The sequence below is a fragment of the Megascapheus bottae genome, chromosome 28 (assembly GCF_031878675.1).
Source record: "Megascapheus bottae isolate mThoBot1 chromosome 28, mThoBot2.hap1, whole genome shotgun sequence".
NCBI lineage: Eukaryota > Metazoa > Chordata > Mammalia > Rodentia > Geomyidae > Megascapheus > Megascapheus bottae.
Window position 1 is genome coordinate 1,292,959 of NC_143536.1, and position 27,903 is coordinate 1,320,861.

A 27,903-nucleotide genomic window follows, 5' to 3' on the forward strand; every position below is an offset into this window, starting at 1 on the left:
TCCAGAAAATGCTGTGCCATAATGAAAAACAAATCAAACCCCGCCAAAAATCAAGGATAACATCGTCATTGACCAAAACAAGAGTCAGAGGAAAACTTGGGGTGGTGCTGGGATGTTCTGATTGTGGTGATAGTTTTGCACAACTGAAAGCGTGTAACGATGGATTTAAAGTGGGTGAATGTATCACATGGAAAACACACCAACCCTGAGCAGTTTTGAAATGCATAATATGGCGGAAGCTGATTTTCTTGGGGATAAGAAAAAAAATCCACAAAAAAATCCCTCCTCAAAGACAAAGTAAAGTAGCATTGATTCAAGCTTTAGTTGAAGCGGAATTTTATTAAAGTGATGTGGTAAAGCTCACCACGCTGTTCTTAACGATCTGTCTCAAATGCGGCTTAAATACACATTTAATATACATCTAATGAGATTCTTTGGCCAACTAATTATTAAGCATGTTTAATGGAGTTTAACAATTGCATATGAGATTCGGCGTCTTTGTTACATAGATTTATCCTTATCAAAATACTTTTAAGATAATGGACTTGCCCCATAGATTGCTTTGTTGAGTAAGAGTCATTAGAATCTGCCACAATAATAGTATTTGAAGTTTCTACCAGTTATTAAAAACCTATCCAGTTGCATGTGTGTCATACCGTTAGCACCCTTTCATGGACTTGTGACTCCAGCAGGCCTATCATAGTTCACACAGATTTAGACAAGACAGGACGTTTTATTTAGTGTACTTCATAGTGGAAAAGAAATACAAAAACCACGGCTGGCGTTATGATCAGGGCAGGTGACACAGGGACACGGCTCATCATAAATCTAGTTTTGGAGAGGTGTGGCTTTTTCAAGGCACCAGTAATAAAAGCCAAAGTCAAGAGGTCTTTTCTGGAGCATCTAGATGGGCCATTCCCTTAAACACCCCAGGGCCAGGGTGAGGAGATAGCTCAGAGTCTGTCCTGGCTGCAGAGGCTGGGAGAGAGCCTAGCAACGCTTCCCTCCAGCCTGTTTCCTGGGGCCTCCGGCAGGGGCAGAGCAGAGTGCCTCTCCATAATGGCAGCCATTACGGATCCCCTGGGGACCCCAGGGGGAGGTTTAACTCCCCAGATTCGCAAAGAACCAGTAGCAGAATCTGCCAGTCCCTCCTCTGCTGCAGTTTCCCCACCACCTTTCCTCGGCTGCATTCAAGGAAGCGTGGAGCACAGTTCTTGTCTTCTTCCTGTAATCGCCTTTATGCATCTTTTGTAAATGGCCCAACTCTCAAAGCCACTGAGCCACAAAATCAAGGCAGACACATACTTGCAGGCCCGTTGGTTCCCGCTGCCGGCTGAGGGCTGGACGGAGTCGGCGCCCGCCCAGAACGGGCTTTGCCATGCGGGGTCTGCGGCTGGGTCCTCCCCATTCTGCTGTGGTGTCACCCCCAGAGCGAGTCCAGTTGTGGATTTTTAAGATGCACGCCTTGCTGCTCTCATCTGAATCCTCTGACCCCTCAAAACCGGAGTCCAGCGGGGAAGGCATCAAATCACCGCCTTTTTCCAGCAGCCCTGGGATCCTTCGTCCACCCCTCTGTGCAGGACTGGGTCACGGTGCTCTGTCCAGGGCCAGGCACCCTTGTTCCACAGTGCCGCTGGTAAAGGACTCAGATGACTTGAGATGTAGCTGAATGAACGTACAAATCAGGGCCATTCCACTGTGGCTCCTGAGCGTGAAGGAGGAGGTGCTGAGGAGAAGCAGCTCAGAACCCCCAGGAGTCCAGTGTGCAGAGAAGGCCTGGGAGGTGATGGTGGCGAGGTGAGGGGCGGATGGAGAGCTGGCTGTGCAGTCTCGCCTGGCTGGCCTGCCCCAGACTCTGCCCAGCGGGGAGCCCAGCGGGGAATCGGGAGCCGCCCGCTGCCTGTCAGAGGGTGCTTCTGCATGTAGGGCAGGACTTCCTTCCTTCCTCCGCCCCTGGGTTTGCTTTGTGGCGCCATCCTCCTCCTGCCCACACGAGGGGAGGGGAGGCTGAAGCCGGGTCACGCAGACGAGGAGTTCTGGCATAACAGTCTCGAGTGAGGTGCCAGCTGCAGGTATTTCATGGGCCATCTGTGCCTCTGAACTGAGGTTGGAAGTCACCCTGCAGGATTGAAGCCCATGAGCTCTGGGGCCTGGGGAAGGCCGGAGCGTTTGGCTTTGATGTGTCTGCGTTTTCCTGCGTAATTAGGAGTCTCTGGGACAGAGTTGGGGCTGCCACGCCAGCTAGCCAGGTCTGACAGCAATGCAGACCCAGTCTCCTCGCCGCCTACCCCTGCCAGCTCTGGGAGCGAGTGGCAGGGGCTTTGCTAGCTTCCTGCGGATTGAGGGCTCCACCAAAGCCTGGCTTAATTACAATTTTTAAAAATGGTGGCAACAACCCCAAAACAATGATAGGGTGGACATCCCAGCCAGGGACGCCCTGGTCCCTGTCGTACTGGGGCTGAGCCTAAGTCTGATGTCCTTTGGCTCCTGTAGACGTGAGACTCGTGGCTCACCTAAGCCTCCTGAGTGGGGCCAGACCACTCCCGCTTTTAGCAAGAGTCCTGGAGAGAGCTAGAAGGACCCACTAGCCATCTGCTGTATTTGGAGTGCAGAACAAAACTGCGGTGTGAAGTATCTGTTGAACATGGGGAAAATTCATTTTTACATTAGCCTAGGTGAGACAGAATTAAGACGTTGGCAGCGATAGAGGGGAGGAAAAAACACACTATGTCCCACAGCCACGCTGCCGAGCTGCTCCCAGGCCCAGAGATAGAGGCTGGCTGGAGCCCCTGGGGCCTGCAGGTGGGGACAGATAGCACCCCGCTCTCCACAAGACCCTCCATCAGGACCACCTCCTCCAGCCGGCAGCCGGGAACAGCCCTTTGATGCTTATTCGTTCTGCCTTTCCTCCCGGCACCAATGAATTAATACCTTAGTCGCAGGAACCACCAAACCCATACGCTGCTTCTCTCTGCCTACAGAAAGCACGGTTGCCTTTGACGATTGGACACGCATCTCTCTGTAGTAACAGAGAGGAGGATGCGAACTGCTTGGTGAGAGGCCACAGGCAAAACTTCCCTTACTTTCAAAGCGTGGAACCCCAAGAGCTCAGGACTCCATCAAGAGGCACGGATTCGGTGTTCACGCCATGTCCCATGGTGGTGGGGCTCTCCGGCTGAGTGTCTCCTGAGCGCACGGACTAAGACACAGGCTCTTCACAGCAGCGCTGCCAGGTCGTCTAACGTTTCTTGCTGAGAAGGCCAGTGAATCACTGGGTTGGGTATTTCTGACACAAGGAGTCTCCCTTTCAACAAAAGCAAAGTTCTTGGATGAAGCCCAGGCCCTCCCCGGTGGCCCTCCTGTTTCTTACAGATTTTCACTTCAGCTGTCTGGCTCTTGGTCCTGCTGACTCCTCATAACATTCTGGAAACATCTAAGCCAGGATGCCAGACTCCAAAGTTCTGAGCAAAGGCGGGTCCTGAGAAGAAGATGGCTTCTCGACTGGACTTGAATCCCACCCAGAATCCCTCCAATTCTGAAGTCCTGAGACAGCATAAAGGTTATAATGCGTTAACCAAGAATTCAGTCTGCACAGCCAATGAACTATGTCCCCCGGCGGGACCTGTCCACTATCCACGGAAGTGGGAAATGTGGTTTTCTCAACAGATTTGCACGAGCACGTGAAGCGTCAATGTTTGTTGACTGGGGTCACGCCACTGCCCGCTGGGAAGGACTCACGGAAGGAATTCTGAAGTTCCACGCCATGCCAGAGTGAGGAGGAGGCTGGGACGTCATGCCAAGTGGGACCAGCCTGACACAGACCTCACACGGCTAGACTGGAGCACTGGAGAAGGGAGGGAACAGGGAAAGCTGAAGAATCATTCTGTCAGCAGTGACTGAACGGTTGTAAAGGCAGAGTGATGTGGCACGTACCTGTGAAGATGTGAAAAATGAAGCGAGAGGCCATTTTGAGTGAGCGGATGGGTGTGTGTGTGTCTGTGTGTGAATTCCATGCCTATTACACTGACCCCACCGCCACCAAGAAGCCTCTGCCTGTTGTGGAGCTGAACTCATCAGCTTCTGAGCCCCTGGCTACATCTCTCCTCCCCAGCTAATGGAAAATCCCTCACTAAAACCCAATCTAAAAATGAGGCGTGTCAAATTTCTGAAAAAGTGCAACTCCAGATTCTCCTTCATGTCCCTCTCCCCTGCTTCTCATCCCTTCCTTCCTTCCTTCCTCCTCTCCTCTCCCTTTACTTCCCCTCCTTTCCTCCCTCATGAGCCTTTTCCTCCTCTCCTTCCTCTTCCCTCCCTCTCTCCCTCCCTCTCTCCTCTTCCTTCTTTACTTGGTTCATGTCTATCCATCCCAAGAAGCCCCAAAAAGATTAAAAAGGGAGTCATTCCATCACTGTGGCCTCTCTCCAGGCCTGGCATCCGGGACAGGCAGCCAGACTCTGGAGAGACTGCCCTCGTTCCCCTTGAGCCCCCTTTTAGACAATGTCATTGTAGGGACAAAATTAGCCTACAGTCTTAAACTCATGACAACATCTGTGTCTACGAGCCGTGGCGTGGGGCACAAAGGTTCATCGGAGGCCCTTTCCTGGTGCCACAAATCCCCTGCGCAGTCATCACAGCAAGTGCTCTCGAGAAAGTTCTCAGGGCTGCAGTTTCCGTGCATTCTTAGCAGATCCAAAGTGTTTCTTCCTCTTCCTCTGGCATCTGGCTCAGCCCCGAATGCGGCGAGCACACCTCACGCCTGACCGCACCCTGCAGGTGCCGGCACCTGCGCCTGAGGGTTCCGTAGATTCCCGTCTAAGCTGAGGCAGCTCACAGCCCTGACCCTTCACACAGCCAGGGGGTTTTCAGTAATGCCGGCTAAGCAGCTTAAGGAGTTAATGAAACAGCTGTCCCTTAGCATCCTCCCTCCAAAACGAGATTCCAAATAGGATTTGAAATTACTTATGCAGCGCTAAGAAGTACTTTTGTGGTATCCGGAGATTTCTTTGGAAGTCTGGGACAAAGAAAGTCTGATTCCCAGACGGCAGTAATTGCGGGATGATCCAGAGACATGAATCGGGGTCCTGGGAAAAGGCTCACCTCGGCGCTACCGAGGCCATCGAGGCGGGCAGGGGTTCACTGCCACCCGCCGCTGCCAGGGCGAAGCTCTGTGAGGCCTGAGGGAATCATAGTGTTGGGAACCCTGCTTTCCAGATGCTGTACTGGGGCTCTGCGTGGTGTGCGCAAAACCTGAGACTCACCGTGGGGGATTTCACACGGAAGTATTGACTCTCCACTCCTGCAGGAATTCCATGCATGCAGAGTCCAGTGGCTCGCTCTTCCTCGTTGGCTCCTCTGGGACCCTGGCCTATTAAACGCTGCAGGGTGCCATTGGCTGCGGAGCTTGTGCTTCCCCTCTTCACCTTCTCGGGGAAGGAATCACGGTGCTTGGCTGATCCTCCCCTGGCACTTCTCAATCCAGTCAGTCCAAGCCACCACAAGGTGTTACCATTCTGCGCCTGGCACGCTGCCCGGGACATCCGCCGAGCCGAGGGAGAGGCCTGGTCCACCTCCAGACTCAACCTCGGTCCTGGCACAGCCTGCTGACAGCTGGGACAGGAGGTGGGCTTCTCCAACCTCCAGCGTGGAAAAGAGGCTTTCACGAACCAGGAGAGCTGGGAAGGTAGCGTGAGAACACCCGAGCAAGCCATCTTCTCGTCTGGTGGAGTGGGCAGGTGTAAGGAAGCATCAACGCGTAGTCTCATAAGGAAAAGTCACTCATATTCCCTTCTGTCCCGACTCTGGGGTGGAACAGAGGCGGCAGCGGCCTCTCCCAGGTCCCTGGCTCTCTGCACAGCCAGGCATGGCTCTGGACTCGTCTCCACGCAGCTCCCAGGCCTCATCTGTGGGCCACTGCTGGAAGTCCACGGGGTCTGCTGATCCGACCACTCAGTGGGGGCCAGGGATCTGGGGCAGGCTGTGGGGGCAGAGGGGCCGGGTGCCGTGTGGAGGTGTGTCTCCCCCCCCCCCAGGGAGCCAGCGTCACCATCCCACCCTGACAGGAATAATTGACAGATCAAAATTGTATAAAGTAGATGGCCTGCTCTGTTTACATTGTGAAACAAATGTCACCCCCATCAATCAAACGAGCTAATAGATCCACCAACTCAGAGCTGCTTTCCCCCACTGGCAGCTTTTGAGAACTACGCTCTTGTCACATTTCAAGCACACTGCATGTTAGCGGTGGCATTAGAGCTCCAGAACCTTATCACCGTCTTATCATCGGGAGTCTGGGCAGGAGCCCTGGTCTGCTTCCCTAGCACCCGCACCCCCCCCTCCACCCCAGCACCTGCACCCTCTCTCTCTACTCCCAGCACCTGCACCCTCTCTCTATCTGCCACTCGTCCTCAAGCCACATGCATGTGAGGCCCTGTGGTCTTTCTGTGTGACATCATCTCTTGGTTAGAAGTGTTTCCTTGACAATATAAATGCAGCCAATAGAAAAAGCCATCCTAAATTCTGTGTATCGACAAAGTAATAGGAGAAAATGGAGGGCCTCGACATTATGGCTGCGTTGGTCTTTTCTGTGGGCAGGGGCGGGAGGATGGGCCTGGGATGAATAAAGACAAGGACAGGGTAATAAGCCATTACTCTATTTATTAGGTTATGGATAAAAGCACCTGCAGTCATTGGGTAAGAGATAAAACTGCGCCATCTGAAATTCAATATCCAAGGCTGCGGTGTCAAGAAAGACCAGGCAGTGACTCATGTGGGGCCTGGGGAGAGCAGGCCCTGGAGAGGCCGTGGCACCCACAGCCTCTTGTCTGGTACTTTTTACCACTCCAATCGTGTGATTCCTTAGAAAGGCAGCATCACACGCGACTGGGGTCAGGTGGGGCCGGGAGAGAGGGGCGGGCGCATGAAGGGGAGAAGAAGGGGAGAATGAGTCAAGACTCCAGTGCATAGCCCACGGAATTACAGGAGGGGAGGGAAGGTGAGAACGTTAAGGTGCCTTGTGTTCATAAACTGCTTTGCTCAGTGGCAGCATTCGTACTTAAAGGTATTTTTAAAAAAGAAAAGCAAATGAATAATGTAGCAATGAGCTTATGCTCAGATGGTGAGACTCACATTTGTACAAAGAGAAAGCCAGCCCGGGGCGGTGGGGTGCTGTCCCCACTGGATGGAGACTCGGGTCCCCAAGAAAACGGGCCAGCTGACTCCAGACCTGCAGGCTCCGTGGTGGGAAGCCGCCCCCTTGTGCAAAGGTGGCAGAGTTATCGTTTTATTTTGGGGTGTTGGCTAGCACACAGCCATTCCCGGTGCCGTGCCCGAGATGCTGGAGCACTTTAAGATAAGCGGGGCGGGGTGTGAGCCCTGAGTGCAGCTCAGGTGTAAACTGAGCGATGGCTAATGGGCCCCGGGCTGTGGCTGCTCTCTCACTAATTAGACCTTGCCTTTCCGTGGCCTCAGTTGAATGTGGACTCTGTGAGACCCACCACAAATCTTCCCGGCAGTGTTGGCTGTTTGTTGAGGGGTGCAGAGCTTGGGCAGACAGATGAAAGGCGAAGACGGGGCGATAAGTCATCCCTCTCTTCATTCATTTATTGATCTCTGCTGGGAAGTGAAGAACGCTGAGAAACCAAACACCTCTCAGAAAACACAATGCAGAGCTCGCTGTCCATGCCATCCGTAAGACCAGGAGAATGGCGGCTCCCGTCATTAATAAGGCTCTCAAGACGAACCTGCACAAACACTGTTCATTGGAAACTTGCTGCCAAAATGGGGTGATGTGAAAAGCGGAGCTCCTGGCTCCTGTGGCCTGGCTTTCTGGGGTGGGTGGGTGGCAGGATGGACCGGCGGCGGCAGCATCATCAGGGAGTCCTGAAGGAAGGTGCCTTTGTCTTCCAGGAGGCAGAGATCCTGAACACCGCGGTCCTGACTGGAAAGACGGTGGCTGTTCCCGTGAAGGTGGTGTCTGTGGAGGAGGACGGCACGGTTTCCAGTCTGGAGGAGGCTGTGGAGTGCCGGTCCTCTGATGAAGACGTGATCAAGGCAAGTCCCCCGCTTCCCAGCCCCCCAGTCCCTCCTGCCCTGCTCTGGCTGCTCACTGCTTAGATAAGGAGAGGGTCAGTGACCACCACTGGCCCTTGGCTCAGCCTGAGAGCAGTGGCAGAAAGCGGTGGGACGAGGCAGGTGCACGGCGTCCTCACTCTGAGGTTGGTGTTCGTGTGAAGTCGATGAGGACTGGGGTTCCCAGCTGGTGCCAGAGCCGGCTTGGGGCCGAGGCCTCAAGTTCACCCCCGAGCCTGGGGCTGTGGCCTCGGGTACACCTCCGAGCCTGGGGCTGTGGCCTCGGGTACACCCCCGAGCCTGGGGCAGAGGCCTCAAGTTCACCCCCGAGCCTGGGGCTGTGGCCTCGGGTACACCCCCGAGCCTGGGGCAGAGGCGTGCAATGCTCCCCTTCCTTGCCTGCCTTCCAGAGCCTCCTCTTTCCAATCCATTGCAAAGATAACCCGGGACACAGATCCCTCGGGGAAGCGGGGAAGTATGAGGTAGAGGCCTCCAGCCCAGCCCTCTGCCGGCAGAAGCTGGCTGCATGCTTCCTTCCAAAAGGCAGAGGTGGGTGGATCTGCGCCATGCCACCATTCCACAGACACCAGAAGGCAGAGGGACAGGTGCCACTGAGTCTGCCCGGAACGTACCCCTGGCATGGCCAGGTGGAGGGGCGGGGTTTCCTGCCGCCCTGTGGCTTCTCACCAGTCCAGCACGGGGCTGTGCAGCTCAGCGCGCCCCTCTGAGCAGGAATCGTTTCTCCCCCTTGCTGGGAAGCCAGCGGCCAGGCAGCCCCTGGGCCACGTAGAAAGCAGTCAACAAACACCGAGCCGGTCTTCACCAAGCACTGGGGCCAGAGGGTGGACACACGGCCAGTCCCTCCCGACGGGGCTCGAGAGGCGGCCCAGCAGCGGAGTCGAGCAGTCCTGCGTGTTGAGAGTCCAGATCTGCGTGGTTCTGGAAGGTCAAGTCCCGGACAGTCAGTGGCTTCACTCAGGAACCATGTCTCTGACAGTGTGTGGCAGTTACACAGAGGCTCGCTGTGGTATTTCCACACGTGCATGCATATGAAGTGACTTGATCATATTCACACTCCCTCCCCCTCCCCGCTGCCACTGTTTACTTTTCCCAAACAGCCCCCTCCTCCTCACACAGGCGTGTGTGTATACAGAGGTGCTGTAACACATGATGTATGCCTGTCTGTATCTGCACTATTTCCTTAACAGCATGTCTCCCACCCCAGCCGTGTTCCCGCCAGTGAAGCAATGTCATTCTTCTTTATGGCTGAATAATGCTCCTTTATGTCCGTGTATCCATCCCTCATAACTCATTGCTTGGCTGTCATAAATGGTAAGTACCAGGCATGGGTGTGTAGGTGTCTCCGCCGCACGCTGACTTACAGGACTCATGTGGTGGGGCCGTCACGATGGATGCCTGGTTTGTGCGTGGAGTGACTCAGGCTTCCTGGCCTCCTTCCCCCATTTCCCCACCCCTGCCCCGCACCTCTCCAGCGTTTGTTGTTTGCCTCTCATCCTGTCAGCCGGCCTGCTGAGAGATGGGACGTCAGGGTATTTTATAGCTAAGGCTGTTCGACATGTGCTCGTGTATTTATTGGCCATTCATAGCTCTTCTGAGAAGAATCCGTTCCATTCATTTGCCCATTTATTAATTGGTTTATTTGTTCTTGGGGTGTTTGATTTTTTGAGTTCTTTATGTATTCTGGATCACAATTCCTTGGCAGATGAATAGCCGGCAAAAGTTTTCTGTAATCTGTCTCTTCACGCTGGTAATTGTGTCCTTTGATGTGCAGAGCTTCTTGCTTTGATGCAGACCCACGTGTCGTTCCTGCTCTTATTTCCTGAGCTATCAGAGTCCTCTTCAGGAAGTCTTCGCCCCTGCCCAGCTCGTCAAGTGTCGGGCCCAGAATTCCCTTTGTCAGTCAGTCTTTCCTTGTCACCTCTGATCCACTTGGAGTTCATTTTTCCACAGGGTGGCAAGGGCCTACTTTCAGCCTTCCGCACGCCGAAACCTGGCCTCCCCTGCTCCCTTTTTGAAGGGGCTGGCTCGTCTCTGTTTTTGAGCCTTTGTGCAAGATCAGATGGGGAAGCTCTGTGGATACATGCGTTTCTGGGTCTTCTGTTCAAATAGGATATTCCACGTGTTTTCGTGCCAGTACAGTGCTGCTTTTGTTACTATGGCTCTGCTGTATAATTCCGAGTCAGGCAGTATGAATCCCCCAACACTGCTCTTTTTGCTCATGCTTTGGCTATTCTGGGTTAGGATTGATTTTTTTCCTACTTCTGTTAAAAATTCATTGGACTTATAGTCAGCATGCATCAGAGCTCCAGGTCACTTTCAGTAATAGACAATTTTTATTGTTGGTGGTGGTTGGTGGTCGTGGGCCTTGACCTCTGGGCCTGGGTGCTGTCCCTGAGCTCTTTTGCTCAAGACAAGCACACCACCACTTTGACCCACAGCGCCACGTCCAGCTTTCTGGTGGTTAACTGGAGTCTCCTGGACGTTAGTGCCCGCTGGCTTTAGATGGTGGTCCTCAGATCTCAGCCTCGTGAGCAGCTAGAATTGCAGGTGTGAGCCACCCCTGTGCGGCCATGATTAATTCTGGTAACCTCAGCGTGGGCGGGAGGTCTTCTCATCTTCTGGAGGTTCTTGCTTTCTCAGCTTCTTTCTTTGGGCTTCATAGTTTCCGTTTCTCATCCCTTAGGCTTCCTGCAAGGTAAATGTGTTAGGTTATTGTGACTATGATGATTTCTTTTCCCACAGGATGAATGTTGGGATATAGAAGAGTTGCTGGTTTTTGTACATTGACTTTGTATGCTGATAATCTGCAGCTCTTTGGTGTAGGGACATTCAAGTGTAGGATCATATCATCTATAAATTGGGATAATTTGACTTCTTCTTTTCCTATCTGTGTTCCTTTCACTCCTCTCTCTTGCTCTGTTGCTCTGATTAAGAAGTCAGGGACTTTATTAAATGAGAGTGGAGGGGGTGGATACCCTGGGCTCATCCTAACTTTAGAGAGAATGATTTCCATTTCCCCCCATTTAGTGTAATGTTAGCTACAGATTTATCATCTAGAGACCTTATTACATTGAACTACATTTCTTTTATCCTTAATTACTTTGGAGATTTTATCATAAAATTTCATTGAAGTCTTTTGTATATCTATTAGGATGACTGTATGGCTTTTGTCCTTCCATTTATTGATTGTCGACTGTTGGACAGCTCCTGCTTGCACAGGGGGAACCAGTCTGGTGGTGATAGATGATCTGTTCAGTTTTCGGCTATAGAATGTACACTGGTTCTCCTCTACTTCTGTGATAGGCAGTATTTAGATAGATGAGCAGTTCTGCGAAGCTCAGCACTGCTGACTCACGCTGTTAACCACCAGAAAATGGGAAGGGGCGTTGTGGCTCACAGTGAAGAGCTGAAGAGCTCAAGGACCACACCCAGGCCCCGAGTCCAGATCCCATGATCGTGAATCAACCAGTCACTCTGGATGACATGAAGAAGGACCACCTGCCCTGTGTTAGGCAGGCTTCATACACCACACATTGCCTTAGACCCGTGGGTAAGCACTGCACGTGGTGGTCAGAGCAGACGTGACTGGCACAGTGCCGTTTTGTTTCTGGGAACCCAGTTGTAGAATGGAGTGCTTTGAGCTGGGGGTCGGGAATCCAGTCTCCACCGCAGAAGTCTGCAGCCACCACCGTGTACATCATGCACCCTGGACATTTATGTGAGTGTGACACACCTGCCACCCCTCAACCCTGCACACCTGAAACCCTCATGCATTACCACGGTGGTGGGTAATTGATATGCAGCCAGAGGCATGATCCTGTCTCTTGACACAACAGAATTAAAGATTAATGTAGGGAGACGACAGCAAAGATGTGTGTTGAACTCCAGAGTTGAGGTTTTACTTATTCCAGGGCGCGCTTGTCGCATTATTAGTCCATCAGGGCCTGAAGTGTCTGTCGTGTAAGTGACATCTCAGAGTCTTGATTTTAAATTTAGGGTGATTACAGGAGGCTTCTACCATCTTTCTTCCAGGCTGGCTCTTTGATTGAGAGGGAGGGAGGGCAGGAGGGAGGGAGGGAGGGGGCGTGGTGAGGGTTAGAGGCCTTTGCTGTGGTAAATCTCAGAGGGACAGTTTTCTCACGTCGAGGAAAGAGCTGTGGACACAGCAGCCCAGGTCATAGCACGGGCTCCTTCCTGGAACCTCGCTTCTCACGAACCACCCCGTGGGAGTGTCTGGGAGGGGCTGGACCCCAGGCCCCCCACAGGTCCAGCCTCAGGTCCAGGCAGCAGTAGCCAGAGGAGGCCCAGACGCAGGAGAGGCCCGCTTTAGAAGACGCATGGCATCACATCCGAGCACCTCCGGGGGCCGGGAGACTTGGGGCTGGTGTTTCCACGCACCACGTCCCAAAACTGCAGACTGCTGAGGACAAGCCAGCCGCGGCGCAGTCTGACCTCAGAGGCAGACAGCCAGTCTGCAAACAGGAGGCAACGTGCTTTCCACGCGGGATTCTGTGAGAGTCAGGGGAGGCACTGCAGCCGAGCCTGGCTGTCAGTTTCAGCTGCACCGTCAGCCACTCTGACAGGCGGTGGCTCTGCCTTGCCGGACAGCGGGGCCTCGGATCCTCGGAGGACATTTTGTAAGTGGAGAGCGAATGGAAGCACGGCCATTAATGCATCCTCTGTGCTTTGAACACCTCACGCAGCGTCTCACAGGATGAAGCCGAATGGAAGGCAGCGTTGGGAGGCAATTTGAAGCATTTTGAAGGACCTTGGGGAGAGGGGGACACAGAGCCGTGTGGCTTTACAGAGACGCCACGTCCTCCATCGGAGGTGCGATCTGCAGATCTGTGTTCCATGGTGAGAAGACCTCTCTTCGTATGTCTAGGTCTGTGTTGATTCTGTTTCAGTGTTTACTGGAATAACTTGTGTCTTGGCATATCCGGCTGTGATTATTTTCTTTTCCACAAGACCAGACTGAATTTTAAAAGTAGTTGGTGTAAAGAAACATGTGCGGGCATAGAAACACAGGTGCTGTGCGGATAGGGTGGCAGATATGGATGCACACACACAGCAGAACAGGAAATGCCACTCCTCCAGGTAGCTGTGGTACAGGAGGGGAAGCGTGGCCGGCCCAGTCCCTGCGGGAGGCCCTCTCCGTGGAAATGATGGGTGGTTTTGGGTGACCCCCAGGGAAGGTCACTCAGTTCTCAGGAGCAAACCCACAATGCTCGGCTCCCAACCCTGCCCATACATCCACCAGATGACTCTGCCTTCCATTGCGCAGGAGTGCCAGGGCCTTCGGTTTGACAGTTATGATAGAGGTGGAAACCCTGTGCTGAGTTTTGTTGTGCTTTTGGTGCTGGGTACCAAACTCAGGTATGCGATGCATGGAGGCCATGCCCACTTAAGTAATAATATTTCAGACTCAGACCCCGGGTCTCTCCTGATTTATAAATGTCATGTGCCTCTAACGCACTCAGTCAAAGCCTCACGGCCTCATCTTATCTCCAGGTGCTGGCTTGGGGACGGAGCTAGTATTTTCCATGGCTGGTATCACGGTCTGCTTAACAAAGTGATGCTTGCCACTCCAAGAAGGAAAGCCTTCTTGGTGCACCTTTACATGCAGAGTGGGTATCTCTCATCTGCGATAGCACGTTGTCTCCACTCCGTGTGGGGACATGTGCCCGGTTCTGCCCTCCTTGGGCCTCCCTATCGCCTACTTGTGGAGCTGGGAGAGGATGAAAACCACGTGATGCGGTTGTGGCCGAGGACTGCAGCCACGTGATCTCCACAGAGGCAAGGGTGAAGAACAAACTCAGGCCATTGGTAGAAAAAAAAACGTTTCCCACCTGAAAGCGGAAGGGGGGAGAGTCTCGAGTCTTTACATTCAATTGGCAGAAACTGTTTAACACGGATCCCATTAAGTAGTTGTGATTTCTCTCTTATTTCTTTTGATCACAAGGGACTGCATTGTATCTAGCTTGCATCAAGAATTTAGGCTCTGAACACTTGTAAACTATCAGTATTATGCAGAATCGGTTCTGCGAGAAATGAAGTCGTCCTTTGCGCAGTGGACTTGCAGTTGTGGTTAGCAAGCAACCGCAAGGGCCTGCTTTCTCCTTGACGGTGCTCTGGCTCTTACCGGCTCCGTGTCACCGATGAGGAAGCTGGGGTGCGCAGAGGTTAAACGTGCGCCAGGCTGGAGGTCTGGCACAGTTCACCAGGGACCCATCGCCAATGCACTGCTATTAGGAGCCAGGAGACGAAGGGAAGGGCGGCAGGCAGTGGGGACCACAGAAAACAGACGTCTGCGGCAGTGGCTCAGGAAAGACAGCCATGGGCCCAGGGTGCCCCGGAAAGCCTGCTGGAGGTCAGAGAACCATAAAGGTCATGGCCTGGGGAGGTCAAACAGAGGCACAGCTGGGCTGCGCCGTCAGGCTGGCATCCTGAGAGCAGGACCTGCACTGGCCATGGGCCACGGCCCTCTGCCCAAAGGAATCCTGTACAGGGAAGGCTGGTCTGCAGCCTCAGCGGGTCAACAAGTGGAGTCCCTGCGGCCAGGTGTGGGACACTCAGGAAGGGTCCCGCTGGGGGAGGGGGCTCCGCTCTGCCCCTCCGCGTGCGCGCCCTCAGGCCGGTCCGTCTAGAGCTTCTCTGGCAGGTCTACCAATGGAGGAACTTAGCCAGAGTAAGAGTGTCCCCAGGGCCTCGGGGTCCTACCAGAAAGTCAAGAGTCACCAAGCGTATGCGCAAAGTTGTCAGAATTCAGTGGTCAGAGGAAGAAGGAGAGACACAGGTGACAGGAGTGGTAGCATGGACACTCAGAGTCAATACACATGAGATACAGAACGTGGATTGCTGGTAAGAGGTCGACGATACGGTAATAAACAGAGTGACGGACAGATAGCAGATGGAGAGGCTATCCTGGACAGACAGACAGATGGACAGACAGAATGACAGGCATTTGAAACACTCCCCAGGAAAACTAATTTGGAGGTGCTAATTGACAGGACTGGACACACTAAATTACTTGCTGCTGACCTCTTTGGGGAGAGCTGGCCCCATAGCCAGCTCTCAGGAAGACAAACGAACCAGGTACTCTGCTGTTTTAACACATTCCAGGTTGTTTTCACTCCATGTGTTGTGGTTTTCATCTTCAAATGTTCTTTTGAACGGAGGATGTGATTCATTTTTTTCCAAGCACTGCGGCTTGATTCTCGGTGACGATGGATGACAGGGGCCTTTGTTTCTCTGGAAGCTGAGAAATGGTTGTTCACACGCGGTGTCGTCTGCTCTGCCGACCTCCTCGCCCCGTGTCAGCTGCCAGGTCACAGCGCGGCTGGCCTCAGGCCTTTTCTCCCTGGAGAAAGAATTTGGAATTCCAGCCTTTACGTTCACCTTCAGGTTCAACTCAGAATTGCTCTGTAATCTTTAAAAATAAATAGGTTCGGCCTAAGGTCGCCCAGGCACATGTTGATGGCTTTAGATTTGAGATTCCACTGGACTCTCTTGGGGTCACCTCACAAACCTGTTCTGCCATTGCATCTCATAGGGTTCTTAGCTCTGGGTCAGCTCCGCTCTCCAGGGTTCTGAGGCCCAGAGCCTGAGGCAGAAACACATGTTCCGGCCCCCCACTTCCAACCCAAACCCACGCTCCTTCCCCTCTGGGATCCACTGCAGGTCCAGCTGCGGTGATGAGGATGAATGCCACCCAGGCCGACCAGAGCCCCGGAGCTCAGCAAGGCCAGACAGCCCTGGACCGGGGGCAGGGCCAGGAGCGGGAGCCACCGGGAGAGAACATGATTGCTCTTTGTAGCACCAAGAGGCCAGCCAGCAGGCAGCAGGGACCACCACTTCCTGTCCTAACAGCTCTGGGGAGATTCGGTGCAACGTGTAGGCCGCTCCACCCGCCCGAAAGCTGTCCAGTCCTGCTGGGCTGGCTATGGAGGCTGCGGGAAGCAATGGAACCACACAGCAATGACAAGGATGCTGCCACCCGCCAGATGCCAGAAACCAGAACCGTCCCTGCCACCAGCTGCATGCGGGAATAGAGAACACTCTTCTCCTTCTGTTGTCCTCAGCCTCTACACAGGACACACAGCCTGCAGCAGACTCCATTCACACACACACACACACACACACACACACACACACACACACACACACACACACACACGCTCCAGCCTACTGGGGTAGAATGCTGCTCTCATGGGGTGTGCATTCCACTGAGAGATGGCAGACAGTGAACCAGATGGTAATAGGCCCTCAAAAAATATCTGGATAATTTTAATCGGTGAATGCCTCAGCCTTAGAGATTTACCAATAATGATACTCTCATTGCTACTCTCACTTTAAATAGTCAATGACATTTTTCTTTTGGTCCTATTAATTCCTCACTTCCTATGTTAATCTGAAAAAGTCTGTTTTTTTTCCAGCCCCTCTCCCTGTATTTTTTTAACGAACGCCAGGCCCTCTGTTGGCATGGAATCTCCAAACCATATGCTACGTTAACAAGGAACTTTTAGCCATAAAGTTCACTCTGAATAATGGTAGACTATTCTCAGCTGTGTTCTCACTTGGCCCCGAAGCATTTGACTGGATTCCCCGGTGGCAGCTCTTCTAGGACTAAACGCACTGGGGTGCTGGAGCCAGGGACGGCCGAGGTACAGGTTGAGGGCGCCTGTGCCAAGGTATAGGTCCTGGATGGTAAAGAAGCTCAGCCTGGTCCTTTCAGCGGTGCTCCCAGAGCCAGGCTCCATGGCGGCTGTCCCGGAGTGACTCAGTGAGGGGTCTGCTGTGCTCACTGGGTTCCAGAAGTAGACTCCACTTCACGCCAGTCAAACCGTGCTCTGTGCAGTGTCGGGCAGTGGGCACTCTTGGAACAAACCACATCGGCTCTGCCCATCCCGAGGCCTGGTCTGCTCTGCCCAGGGCAGGGGAGGAGAGGCCCGCAGCACTCATCCGAGACACAGCTTCTTTCGTGGCCTTAGCCAAGTAGAGAGATCCTGAGATGCTAGGAGCCAAGATGGTGATGGGCCTAGAAGCCCGGCAGTGAGGACGGGTGGCCCAGCTCCTTCCTGAGGCACCGGGCAGACATTGGCCGCAAAGGGCATTCATAGCAACAAGCGCAGCTGTGTGTCTTGGGTCATGCACAGAAAGTGCCCACCCGTGGCTCAGTGATGAAGAAGGTCCCGAGGAAATTGGGAAGGCTGCCGGAGGGGAGGTGACAGCCGAACACCAGCGTACGTACGCACGGCAAAGGAACACTCACTTTACTCCACATGAGTCAGAAACGAAGGCCTGAAAAGGGCTGTCCCCTCGTCAGGTGAAGGGGACAGTGTGCCTTTCCGGCTGGAAACCTCCCGTGACAGAAATAGATGAAGTCATCTAGATAAAGGCTGTCTGAGCTAATGTGAGAAATAAGCTACCATTAAAGAAAATCTTGGCTTACAAAATTGAGATACAATACAAAAGCCTCTTCTGGGAGCAGAAAGCCTCAGGATCTTATCGCCACGCAATCTGTTTGAAGACTTTTGCTGGAGCCAAGCCCTAGTCATCTCAGCCCCACCAACACTTGGCTGGGCTGCTTGGCTAGCTCTCCGCAGTGCTCGTGGACGGGCTGCGGCCGGCAGGCCTTTGTTCCTGACTTCAGAGCCCCATCGTCTTTTATTTATCCACAGTTTGCATTCGCTTGGAGCTTGTGGGAACAGTTGCCCGCGCTGCCTCACCTCTGACCCGGGAGAAGTCAAGAGAAGTCAGATCACCATGGACCCAGTTAAGAACTGGCTGTGGCCGGCGTGCTGTCCCCCAGTCTGCGTGCCACCATCCCAAGCCAGCGAGCAGTGGGGGTCGTAGGTGGTAAACAGGTCACTTTAAGCACTGGATTGGGGGACTTTTATTATTGAATATATGTTTTTAAAATATATCTGGCATTACCAAAGCCATGGCTGCCTATATCTTTCTTTCTTAGGAAAAGTTAAGGGCACATCTGTCTCACAAAAGCCAAGTCATCAGTAGCAGAAATGAAACCACAGAGATGGCTGATGCAGACAGCTAAGCTTGAGAAGGCTGGTGGCAAAAATATGTATAATTTTTATTCACTCGTTCATTCATTCACCTCATACTTCTTGGATTCGCTATCTGCACGAGCGTGGAAAGACGAGGTAAGAGGCCAAGTGGTGAAGAGCCTCCCTCCGTGGACGGCACTGTGAAGCAGAGACCCCTGCACGGGTCCAGGATTCCACAGCAGGCGGTGGTAACAGACGTGAGTGACGAGAGGCCAGGCCCACCCTGCACTCCTCCAGCTCGGGACTCCTCACCCTGCAGGCGCCCAAGGACGGCTCCGGGCCGCTCCCGTCCACGGTGCCCCCCAGCTGCCCCCCTCACACGACCCTCCCCACCTGCCCCTCGGCGTCGTGGTGCTGGGAAGGGGTGGCCTTCTCCCGTGCTGGATCTGCAGCCGAGCCGCCTGTGCCGACCCCCACCCTCCCTGGTCTGGTCTGGTCAGTTTCCCACCCGTCCTGTCTGTGCCATTGACCAGTGCCCTTGCTTTCTTCCTGTGCAAGAACAGAGGGAGGAGAGCTCTCCTGGATGAGGGCTCTGCCAGCCTCGCAGTGGAGAGGTTTCTCGGCCCAGCCATGGGCTCTGGCGAGGCCCCTGCCACCCCGCGTGGCGCCCCGGCTCCTGGAGCGTCCCCATCGCTCAGTTGGAATGACTTGCTGGGTAGTGCAACTCCACGTGTCCACAGCAGATGCGCTTTCTTCCCACAACTCAGCCAGCTCTCACCAGCCATTGACAAAGCTGATGGCGCCTCATGGAGATCTCACAAAGCCGCCCCGTCCCCCACTCCCTCCCCTGGCTCTTCCTCCTCCACTGGCCAGACGTCCTTCGGGCGTCCATCTGCTGGGCCCTCGACCCCCTTTCCAAGGGCACCCATGCATGCATTTAGCACACTCGTGGATTTGCCTCCAAGACGTCTGGCGGTCCCCTCAAGTGACCGTCCCTCTCCATCCAGGTCCCGGCATGCCGCCTGCACCGTCAGCTGCCCTGCTCTTACCTGGATGACTAACATCCAAGATGTCCCAAATCACAGGCCTCCTTCCTCCAGCCGTACTTGCCCATCTGTGCTTTCTATTCCAGTAGCAAGGAGCCAGGCTTTTCTGCTCCTCGCTGGGCCTCCTGTCTCCTGCAAAACACGGGCTGCAGTCAATAGGGCTCAATAACGAAGTCTCTGCCGGGCACCCATGGCTCATGCCTGCAATCCTAGCTACTCAAGAGGCTGGGATCTTAAGTATTGTGGTTCAAAGCCAGCCAGAGCAGAAAAGTCTCCAAGAGACTCTTATCTCCAATTAACCGCTTTAAAACTGGACCTGGCACTGTGGCTCAAAAGGTAGAGCACTAGTCCTGAGCAAAAGAGCTCAGAGACCACACCCAGGACCTGGGCTCAAGTCCCACAACCCACAAAAAATTAAAGTAATACTGTCCCTCTGAATCATGTCTTTACACGGGCTAAGGCAGTTGTTCCCTTCTCTCCACCGGTGTCGCCGTCATCTCTCTCATTCCATTTCCCACAGCTCCCAGTGTAACCCTTGCCCCCACCTGTGTCACCATCTTCCAGTGACCTTCCTTTAACAATTATAGTCTCCACTACCCCCTCCCAGTCCTCAGAGCCAAAGGTCTAACCACGTCTTCCCCTCTCCTTCCCCCACCCACGTCTCTTTCTTCAGCTGTCTTCACTCTGCTTCCAAAAGTGTGCCACGCGAGAGCCTCTCTCCCCAACCTGGAGCCCAATCTCCACTTAGATCGTATCACACAATCTCCACTTAGATCATGTCACACAATCTCCACTTAGATCGTATCACGCACCGGACCAGTGTGCTGCCGGCTGCAGAGGAGACAGCAATGAAATCACCTAGGTCGTACGTTTTGAACAGCAGATTCACTGTGATTATCTGAGGAGCCGCATGATGTTGTTAATAATCATGACAATTTTAAAGTTATGGAGGCATTACACACACCAGATGGTCTGGGCCCCACCGCTTGCAGCTCACATTCCGTTATCAGGGTGGAATTAATATCAGAGAACGTATCTTCATGCAGTCCGTGCATTTCATTTACATTTGTTAAGTTTGCGGTGGCTGCTGTTTCTATTATGTGGACATGGCCTCCTCGATTCACCACAAAGAGTCGATAGCTTAATGCGGATTAATTGGAGTGTGAAATGTAGTGATGGAGACAGCAGTCTCTCTGCCACACCTGAATCGGTGATGTTAGCGTCAAGGGGGGTTTATAGGCAGGGGCGTCTGTGAGTCGAAAGGAAGAAAGAGGAAGACCTCTCGTGACTTCCAGAAAATTGGATTTTATCAACCTGTCAGAGAGCCCTGGAAATGTTCACAACATTTCAAGAGAGGCACCTCACTAATAAGTGTATTGCAATGCTCTGTATACCAAACGACTGTGGTGGCTGAAGGCCAGGGAGAAGAGACTGGCCTGCCGGCTGTCAGAGGCATCTGTCCCCCTCAGGTATAAAACCAGAGGCTGTGGAGCCCACGGGAGCAGGGCACACGCACGGGGTCCTGGGCCCGCTTCGTCCACAGGGAAGAACCATGCACCCATCCTCGTGTTCTTCCAAATACGTGTGCTACCGTCGCAAGAAGCCGTAGACGGGTGAGTTATCGGGGGCAGCCCCAGTGCGTGCCCTGCAGGTGTGGAAGAGGACACGGGAAGCGCTGGACGGCGTCAAGGAGCGCGCGCTACTCTGTGGTCAACAGCCCGATCCCCACCGTCGATGCTGCAGAGCAGGAAGGAACAGGAGCCAAGCGTGGGCTGTCTGTCCACGGCGTGAAGACCCTCACTCGGGAGCCTCCCCAAACGCCCTTGACCTGAGCCCCTCAAACAGCCTAAGTCATCAGAGCTGCCATCTCGAAGATGTCAGGAAGTTCAGAGGAGGAGGAGGAGGAGGAGGAGGAGGAGGAGGAGGAGGAAGAGGAGGAGGGGGAGGGGGAGGAAATAAGAAAACCAAGTGGATGAAGAAAACAGTGGCTCAGGGCATGCGCCATCTGTTAGTGGCTGGATATAGAAACGGGAAATTTCACACATCTGTGATCCTTCTTCAGAATATATTCAGTGTCATTCTTAAGTTTTAAGAATGATGTTTCACTTTTTTGGGGGGTGGGGCTTGAGCTCAGGGCCTGAGCACTGTCCTTGGCTTTCTTCAAGGCTAGAGCTCTGCCACTTAAGCCACAGCACCACCTCTGGCTTTTTCCGTGTATGTGGTACTGAGGCATCACACCCGGTCTTCATGCATGCTAGGCAAGCACTCTACCACTAGGCCAAACTCCCAGCCCCAGGAATGATGTTTTATTCCAAAGTCCACAGACCTGTACCCCACCACCCGACACTGTTTCAAGGTGCCAGGGCGCCCAGCACAGAGGGAGCTGATACCCAGAGCGTTCAGCCTTAACTCTTGTTCCGATGTGCAAGAGTCAGTATCTGTTGATTTAATGAATAAATCAGTGTCAGCTCATTCAAGGTCCCTGATAGAAATTGCCAAACTTGGGGAAGCTGAGCAATTTTTTTTCAGTTTCACAGTTTCGGGGGGGCGGGGGAGGAATGGAACAGCCACCGTCTCCTCATCTCTCCGCACCTCCCTCTCTCTCCCTGGATTCTGCTGCTCCCAAAACACAAAGCATCTCCCACCCCTCCCTGCACATCAAACACCAGACTGTCTAAAAATGTGTTTGATGGCCACTTCTAAGCTTGTCTGTAAAGTCAAGATGTCAACATGGCAAGTGTCACCGATTTTACTTCGTGTCCAAGGAGACTTGAACTAGTAACCAGGAAACGGCTGGCTAAAATGGACGCTGGGTGAGGCCCTGGAGCCTGCAGTCCGATTTAGGAGACAGTGGAGGAGGACAGCAACTGGAGCCAGACAAAGCAAAGAGAAATTCAAGAGACTCCCTCTCAGCCAAGCGCCAAGCCCAGGGGCACGTGTCTGCTGAAGGACAGCTATGTGGCCCAAGCTGGTCCAGGGAGACCTGGCCTTAGGTCCAGTGGCTCCCACGGAGGCCATGCTTTGACGTCCGCCGCTGGTGGACTTCCTCACCAGAGCCCAGAGGAGGGGAGACGAGAGCAGCCACGCAGAGTGGCCCCACGGGAGGCCCTATCCCCCCCTTACTGACCTGGCAGAGCAATGCTTGCAACTCTGAACTCACTCCCTGTTCTGTGGGCCGCTCTCCCAGCAATTCGTACTTCTCCAGACCTCGACTTACGACGCACACAGCGAACAGATTCATTTAAACCTGGAATGTAACACGTTTCACAAATTAGATTCCATTAGACGGACTTAAATATTGATTATAAACTCGATCGCGATTTTCCAAACAAGAAACAAACAAAACAAACAAAAAAACCACAAGTGTAATCCGTCTTCATAAACTCCTTAAACACCTTCACAAGCAGACAGAAGTCTCAGTAAATGAAGGGCGTGAAACCAATCCACTGAAACTGCACAAACGCGGGATAGAAATGAGATCCAATGCCAAGCATGAATGTGTTCATTACCCTCCTTTCCTTGTAGTTTCTTTTGGGGTAAATGTTCCTCACAGTGCAGACAACCAGCAGCTGCCGGCTGAGGTCTGATGGTGGAAACAGCTGTGCCCCGCTGCAGGACACAGAAACTGCAGGTGTATTTTCCCAGCATCCATGCACGTCTGACTGCCTTTGCTCAGTGTTTATTCTGTAGCTGTGTTCTACACACATATGAGGGCGTGTTCAATGTTTTGGTTATGCCACACGCTCGTGCATTTTTCAAATTCCTTCACCACGGGGCTCATTTAGAACAGCCTTATCCTTGTGGTGGTCAGAAAAGGCCTGCAATTCAGTCAGTCCTTCTGGAAAGTGCTTCATCTAATGTCAGGCTAAAATCTTACTGGCTTGGATCCCTATGCAGCCACCTTGCTTTCCCTTGCCTTTCTCCTTGCTTCCAGTTGCAGTCCCAAAGAACAAAGATGTGTGCAACTCGAGTGTCCAAATTCTAGGCCGGAGCTTCACACCAGGAGTTTGACAGTTGTGCGATACTGGTGTGCTGGATGAATGAGTAATGGAACACATTTACTGGACAGTATTTCCCGTCTCACCACTTGGCTGAGAACGTGAGGCAGGTCACACAAAAAAAGGAAGGCCCAGAAGGGACCCAGACCCACTACCTGGTGGACGGATGGACAGAGCGGCCCACGGAACGCCTCCGCCCTGGCACCGGGCAGAGCCACGGGCGCGGGCAGTGAAAGGACCAAGCTCGAACCCTGGTGCCGCATGCAGCCAAGCAGGCACCTGTCTGCTGCAAGAGTCCATTCCTCTGCTCACTGAAATCTACTCTTACCGCACTTCCAGTAGGCGGTGTGGTGGAGTGTGGCTGTGGGTAGAAGACCGTGAGCAATTTCCAAGAACAACCCAGCAGTGAAATAAGGACTGGAGAGTCCCCCCATGTTCATCTGTGGACAGCGCCTTCATAAACGGAGAAGCAGACGGCTCGAGGCTCGTTCCCAAACGCACACTTCTCAGATGCCTTTAATATATGTATGGAAGCTGTAGGAATGAATCTAATACAATATGTTATTGTTTTTTTTAAAAAAAGTATATTTTAAATGTTCTCATGCAAAAAAATAAGGGCATAAGGTAATGTGAATATGGATTGTCTCCATTTTATCATTTCATAGTGCACACATATATCAAAACGCCACATCGCCCGTAAGTACCTACAATTATTGTATGTTTATAAATTGCTAAGAGAATATGTTTCAACTGGTTCCAACACAGAAAGACGGTAAGCATGTGTGATGATGGATTTCTTAATTAGCTTAGTGATTAGCTAATTTGTTATTAGCTTAATAACTGCACAATGTAAGTATATATCAAAACATCACCCCCGCCAACGTATATCGTGTACAATTTTCATCTGTCAATTAAAAATAAATGGCAAAGGAAAATGAACACCACAACGCGCTCACTGTGTAAAGAGGGGTCCTCTTATGGCCGGGGTGGAGACAAACTGTGACGTGCGCTTTGGCTTGCTGTGGCCTGGCGTGTGGCACAAGCCCTGGTGGTGGCCCGGCTTTGCCAGGGGTCGTCCCTGCCCCAGGCTGGGCTGGGGCCGAGCTGAGGGGCTGCGGTGGCTGGTATCTGACTATTTAGGAGCCATCGGCTGGTGTGTGTGTTGGACTGTGGCCACTGCGTGTGACAAACACGTATGGATACCTATGTGTGCAGAAGAGACACATACATGCGTGTACACGCATGCACATGAGTGCCCATGTACACACACACATCCTCTGCTGTGAAGTCAGCCACTTTCTGTGGGAAAGGAAAGAACTTGTAAGTCAGGAAGCCCTGTGGACATCACCCTCTCTCTCTCCCTCCCGCCCTCTCTTCTCTCTCCACCGTCAAAGTCTGTGGCAGAATTTTACTGGCCACAGCTGGGAGGCAGGAAGTTGAGGTGAGTCCAGAGTAGCCGTCTCTCGTCGAGTGCAGTCATCACCAGTGTGGGCCAGCAGTGCGAGGAGATGCCACGAAGCTGAGACCTCCAGCCTCTGTGTCCCACGGGAGGACATCCTGCTTCCCACTGTCTTTGCTGCTTGTTCTTTTGGTCAGGACTGCAGTAAGGCGAGCGGCAGGGCCCGCCTTCGGGGCAGAGGCTACACACCAAGCTGGTGATTCACTGAGACCAGACAGTCACAGGCGCTGGAGGGCTGGAAGGCTTTTCAGGAATCCTCGGGCATGCCGGGGCTGCATGGTGCTGGCGGCTCCACTGGGGTGGGCACATGGAGTCTCTGCCACCACGTACGACCAGTGCAATGGGAAAAGACCACCCTGGTACCTCGGGACAGTACGGTGTGAACCGTGTGATGTGGATGGGGGTTCCTGGAGCTCAGACTCAGAGCTTCCCAGGGTGAGTGCAGCGTGTGCACGTGTGTGTGCGTGTGTGCATGTGCGTGTGTGTGCGCGTGTGCATGCACGTGTGTGTGCATGTGTGTGCATGCGTGTGTGCATGTCTGCTGGCCTGAGTTGAGGCCCAGTCTCTCTATACTTTAGGTCTTACAGAGAGATCGGGACAGGAAGTGTTTCCTCCTGGCTCATCTGTGTGGCGGTAAATGGCACATTTCCTTCCTTTCCCCGGGGCTGGGTTCTCCACTGCCTGGGGAGAACCCGGACTGGCGGGCCCAGCAGCCGCCCTCCAGGACGAGCCGCCCTCCAGGAGGAGCCGTAACGGTGTGCGTCTGGTGCCGACAGCCGGTGCGGCCAGGTGGACAGGTCTGGGCGGCGGCTCGCAGCACACCTGCGAGGCTCACCTCGGGCTTCCTCCACGTGGCCTCGTGCTGGGCTTCCTGCACGGATCGGAAGCAGATTCAAGTTGGGTTGCACCGATGTACTGTGTCGTGATTGCCAGTGGAGCCCACAGAGGGCAAACATTTTCCCCTGCCCTGGAAGAAATGGGGAGAGCGAGGGGAACGGGGGCCAGCAGAGGCGGGCAGCTGTCCATTATATATGTAATATATAATAATATATAATAACACACACACACACCTCAGGCGACCTGGTATGTATCACAGCAGCTCCAGACAGCGCTGTGATCACACATCGTCCACCTGAAACGCCTGGGCCCCGAGGACTCTCCACGCCCCCAGCACAAAGAAGCCATAGCTTGACCCCCACCAGCCCCAGAGGTGAGCGAGACGAGACAAAGCTTATCTTAATTTCTTCAACTAAGGCCTCTGGACCTGTGAACAGTCACTTTGAACTTGCCAGAGAAATCAGTTCTCCAGAGCTAATTAAATGTTATGCACATCATAATGTTTCCTCATGCCAGACTCTTCCCTTTGCATTTAAGAATTTTCAGATGATAAATAGGTAGAAACAAGACGGATGAATGACGGATAGATGGACGTTACGTGATAGACAGGTAATGCGTAAAATAACCAGTGCTAGGTAGATGATGGATACGTGAAGAAGTAGAACATAGATTGTTAGGTCTGCCCGGGAGAAATGATTCCTTCACATGTTCCATGATCTCTGACTCCTCGCTGACATCAGACCTGCTCTCTTGCCTGTCAGAGTCCTCCTTCTTGGCCTCCTTGGCTGCCTCTTCCCGCTTGGAACCCTCCTCTCCTATATCTACCGAGTTGACTGGTGGCTTCTTTTTAGAAGGCAGGCTTTTTAGGGCAGGCTCATCCCCCCAGGCTTTGTCCCAGAGACCATTGGACTCACGGGATCCCTGGGATCAGTCTTCTCATCTTCTTCTTTTTCCAGGGGCCAAGGACTCCCTCTTTCCTTTTGCTCAGTGCCATCGGCAATGCCCAGGCTGCTGTCTGCACCTTGGCTGAAGAGGCGGCCAGGAGAGGGGGGCCTAGCAATGTCTGGGTGGAGAGAAATGTCCTTCCTCTCTGGCTGACTTGATCTTGGAGGGTCCTCATATCCAAAGTTATCCCCCAGGGCATCAACGTCCAGGTGCAGGTTCTTGAGAAGCTCACCGGAACCTCGGACACTCTGGATGTCACTGCCCCCTTCATCCTCCTCATCAGTGGTCTCCCCTAAAGCCAAGAGGCTGAGAGCATTCTTGTCCTGATGGATGGTGCCCAAGAGACGCCCTGGCACAAGCAGAAGTCCTAAGCGTCTGTGGAGGCAGTGTGAATTCTCCAAGCTGACCAGATTCGGCTGCGCGACCTGGGCCCATGCTTTGAGATCCGCGTACAGCAGAGGGAGGGACGTCTGCGTGACCTCGTAGGGCCCCAGGCCCCAAAGAGGAACAAGCACTGGGGCTAAGGAGGAAGCCAGGGCCCGGGACTTTTAGTGGTCTCTCCTTCTTGTTTTTCTTTTCCTTCTTCTTTTTCTTGTCTTTCTTCTTAGAGGCCCCTGGAGTAGGTAGCCCCTCCCGCCCCTGGATCACCAAGTTCCGAAGGTGCTCATCACAGGGATGGTCCCCCATGGACTGCCGTGGGCGAAGGTGAAGTAGAAAACATCACCCATGAGGTCCTGGCATGGTTCCTGCTCCACAAAGCCCTCCCCAGCCCGCCACAGCAGCTCTGCTTCCCCGAGGGGATGGATAGCAATCTCTCGGGCAAATTCCAGGATTTCTTGCTTGATGGGAATGAAGGTCTCATCATAATCCTCCTCCAGAACCCGCTGGTCTCCTGTGGATAGGTCATCCGGCCATGGCTGGTCTGGTCTTGGATACCTGTTTCCGTCCCGGGGAGGATCTCAGCCGCCTCCCCGCTTCCAGGGACGCCGGGGTGTTGCCCAATGGTGACCAACAAATTTCCTTAGATCTATCTAGAAAGACATGTGGCCAGGCAGGTGGTACGTAGACACGTAGATCTAGAGAAAGATAGAAAGGCAGACAATAGGCTCAAAAGGAAAGACAGACTTTTTTTTTTCTTTTGTAAAAACAGGTTATTGGCAAACACATTTAGAGGAGAAACTTTCTTCTTTTCCAGAACAATTGATGACGCCAACTTTCCTTTCCTTTAAAATGCTTTGTAAATTATTTATTGCTCATAAAAATGACAATGAGGTATAGGACAAAACTTTGAAACCGAACTCTTCGGTAAACAGAGGATAATTGCTTTGCTCTAATACATCTTTGCAAACTTGACTCCAACAATTTAGGCTGACTAAATTTAAGAATCACTCAAGCGATGCCCAGCTCCAAGCTTGGTGTGTGTGTGTCCTCCTGAGAAAATTGGGATGATATTAAGAAAATATTTGCTTTTAATTTTGGCATTTCCTCTAATGTTTCCAAGAGCAAAGATTGTGTGCTCCGGG

The 27,903-nt window shown here is 53.1% G+C and overlaps 1 protein-coding gene across 1 annotated transcript in view; it reads left to right on the forward strand.

The window, feature by feature from the left end:
* Positions 1-27,903, forward strand: part of Tmem132d (transmembrane protein 132D) — a 76,076-nt gene that overhangs the window by 33,494 nt on the left and 14,679 nt on the right. Inside the window, exon 2 of the mRNA XM_090319908.1 lies at positions 7,906-8,049. Within this exon, the coding sequence (XP_090176034.1) occupies positions 7,906-8,049 (144 nt within the window). The remainder of the gene's footprint in view (positions 1-7,905; positions 8,050-27,903) is intronic.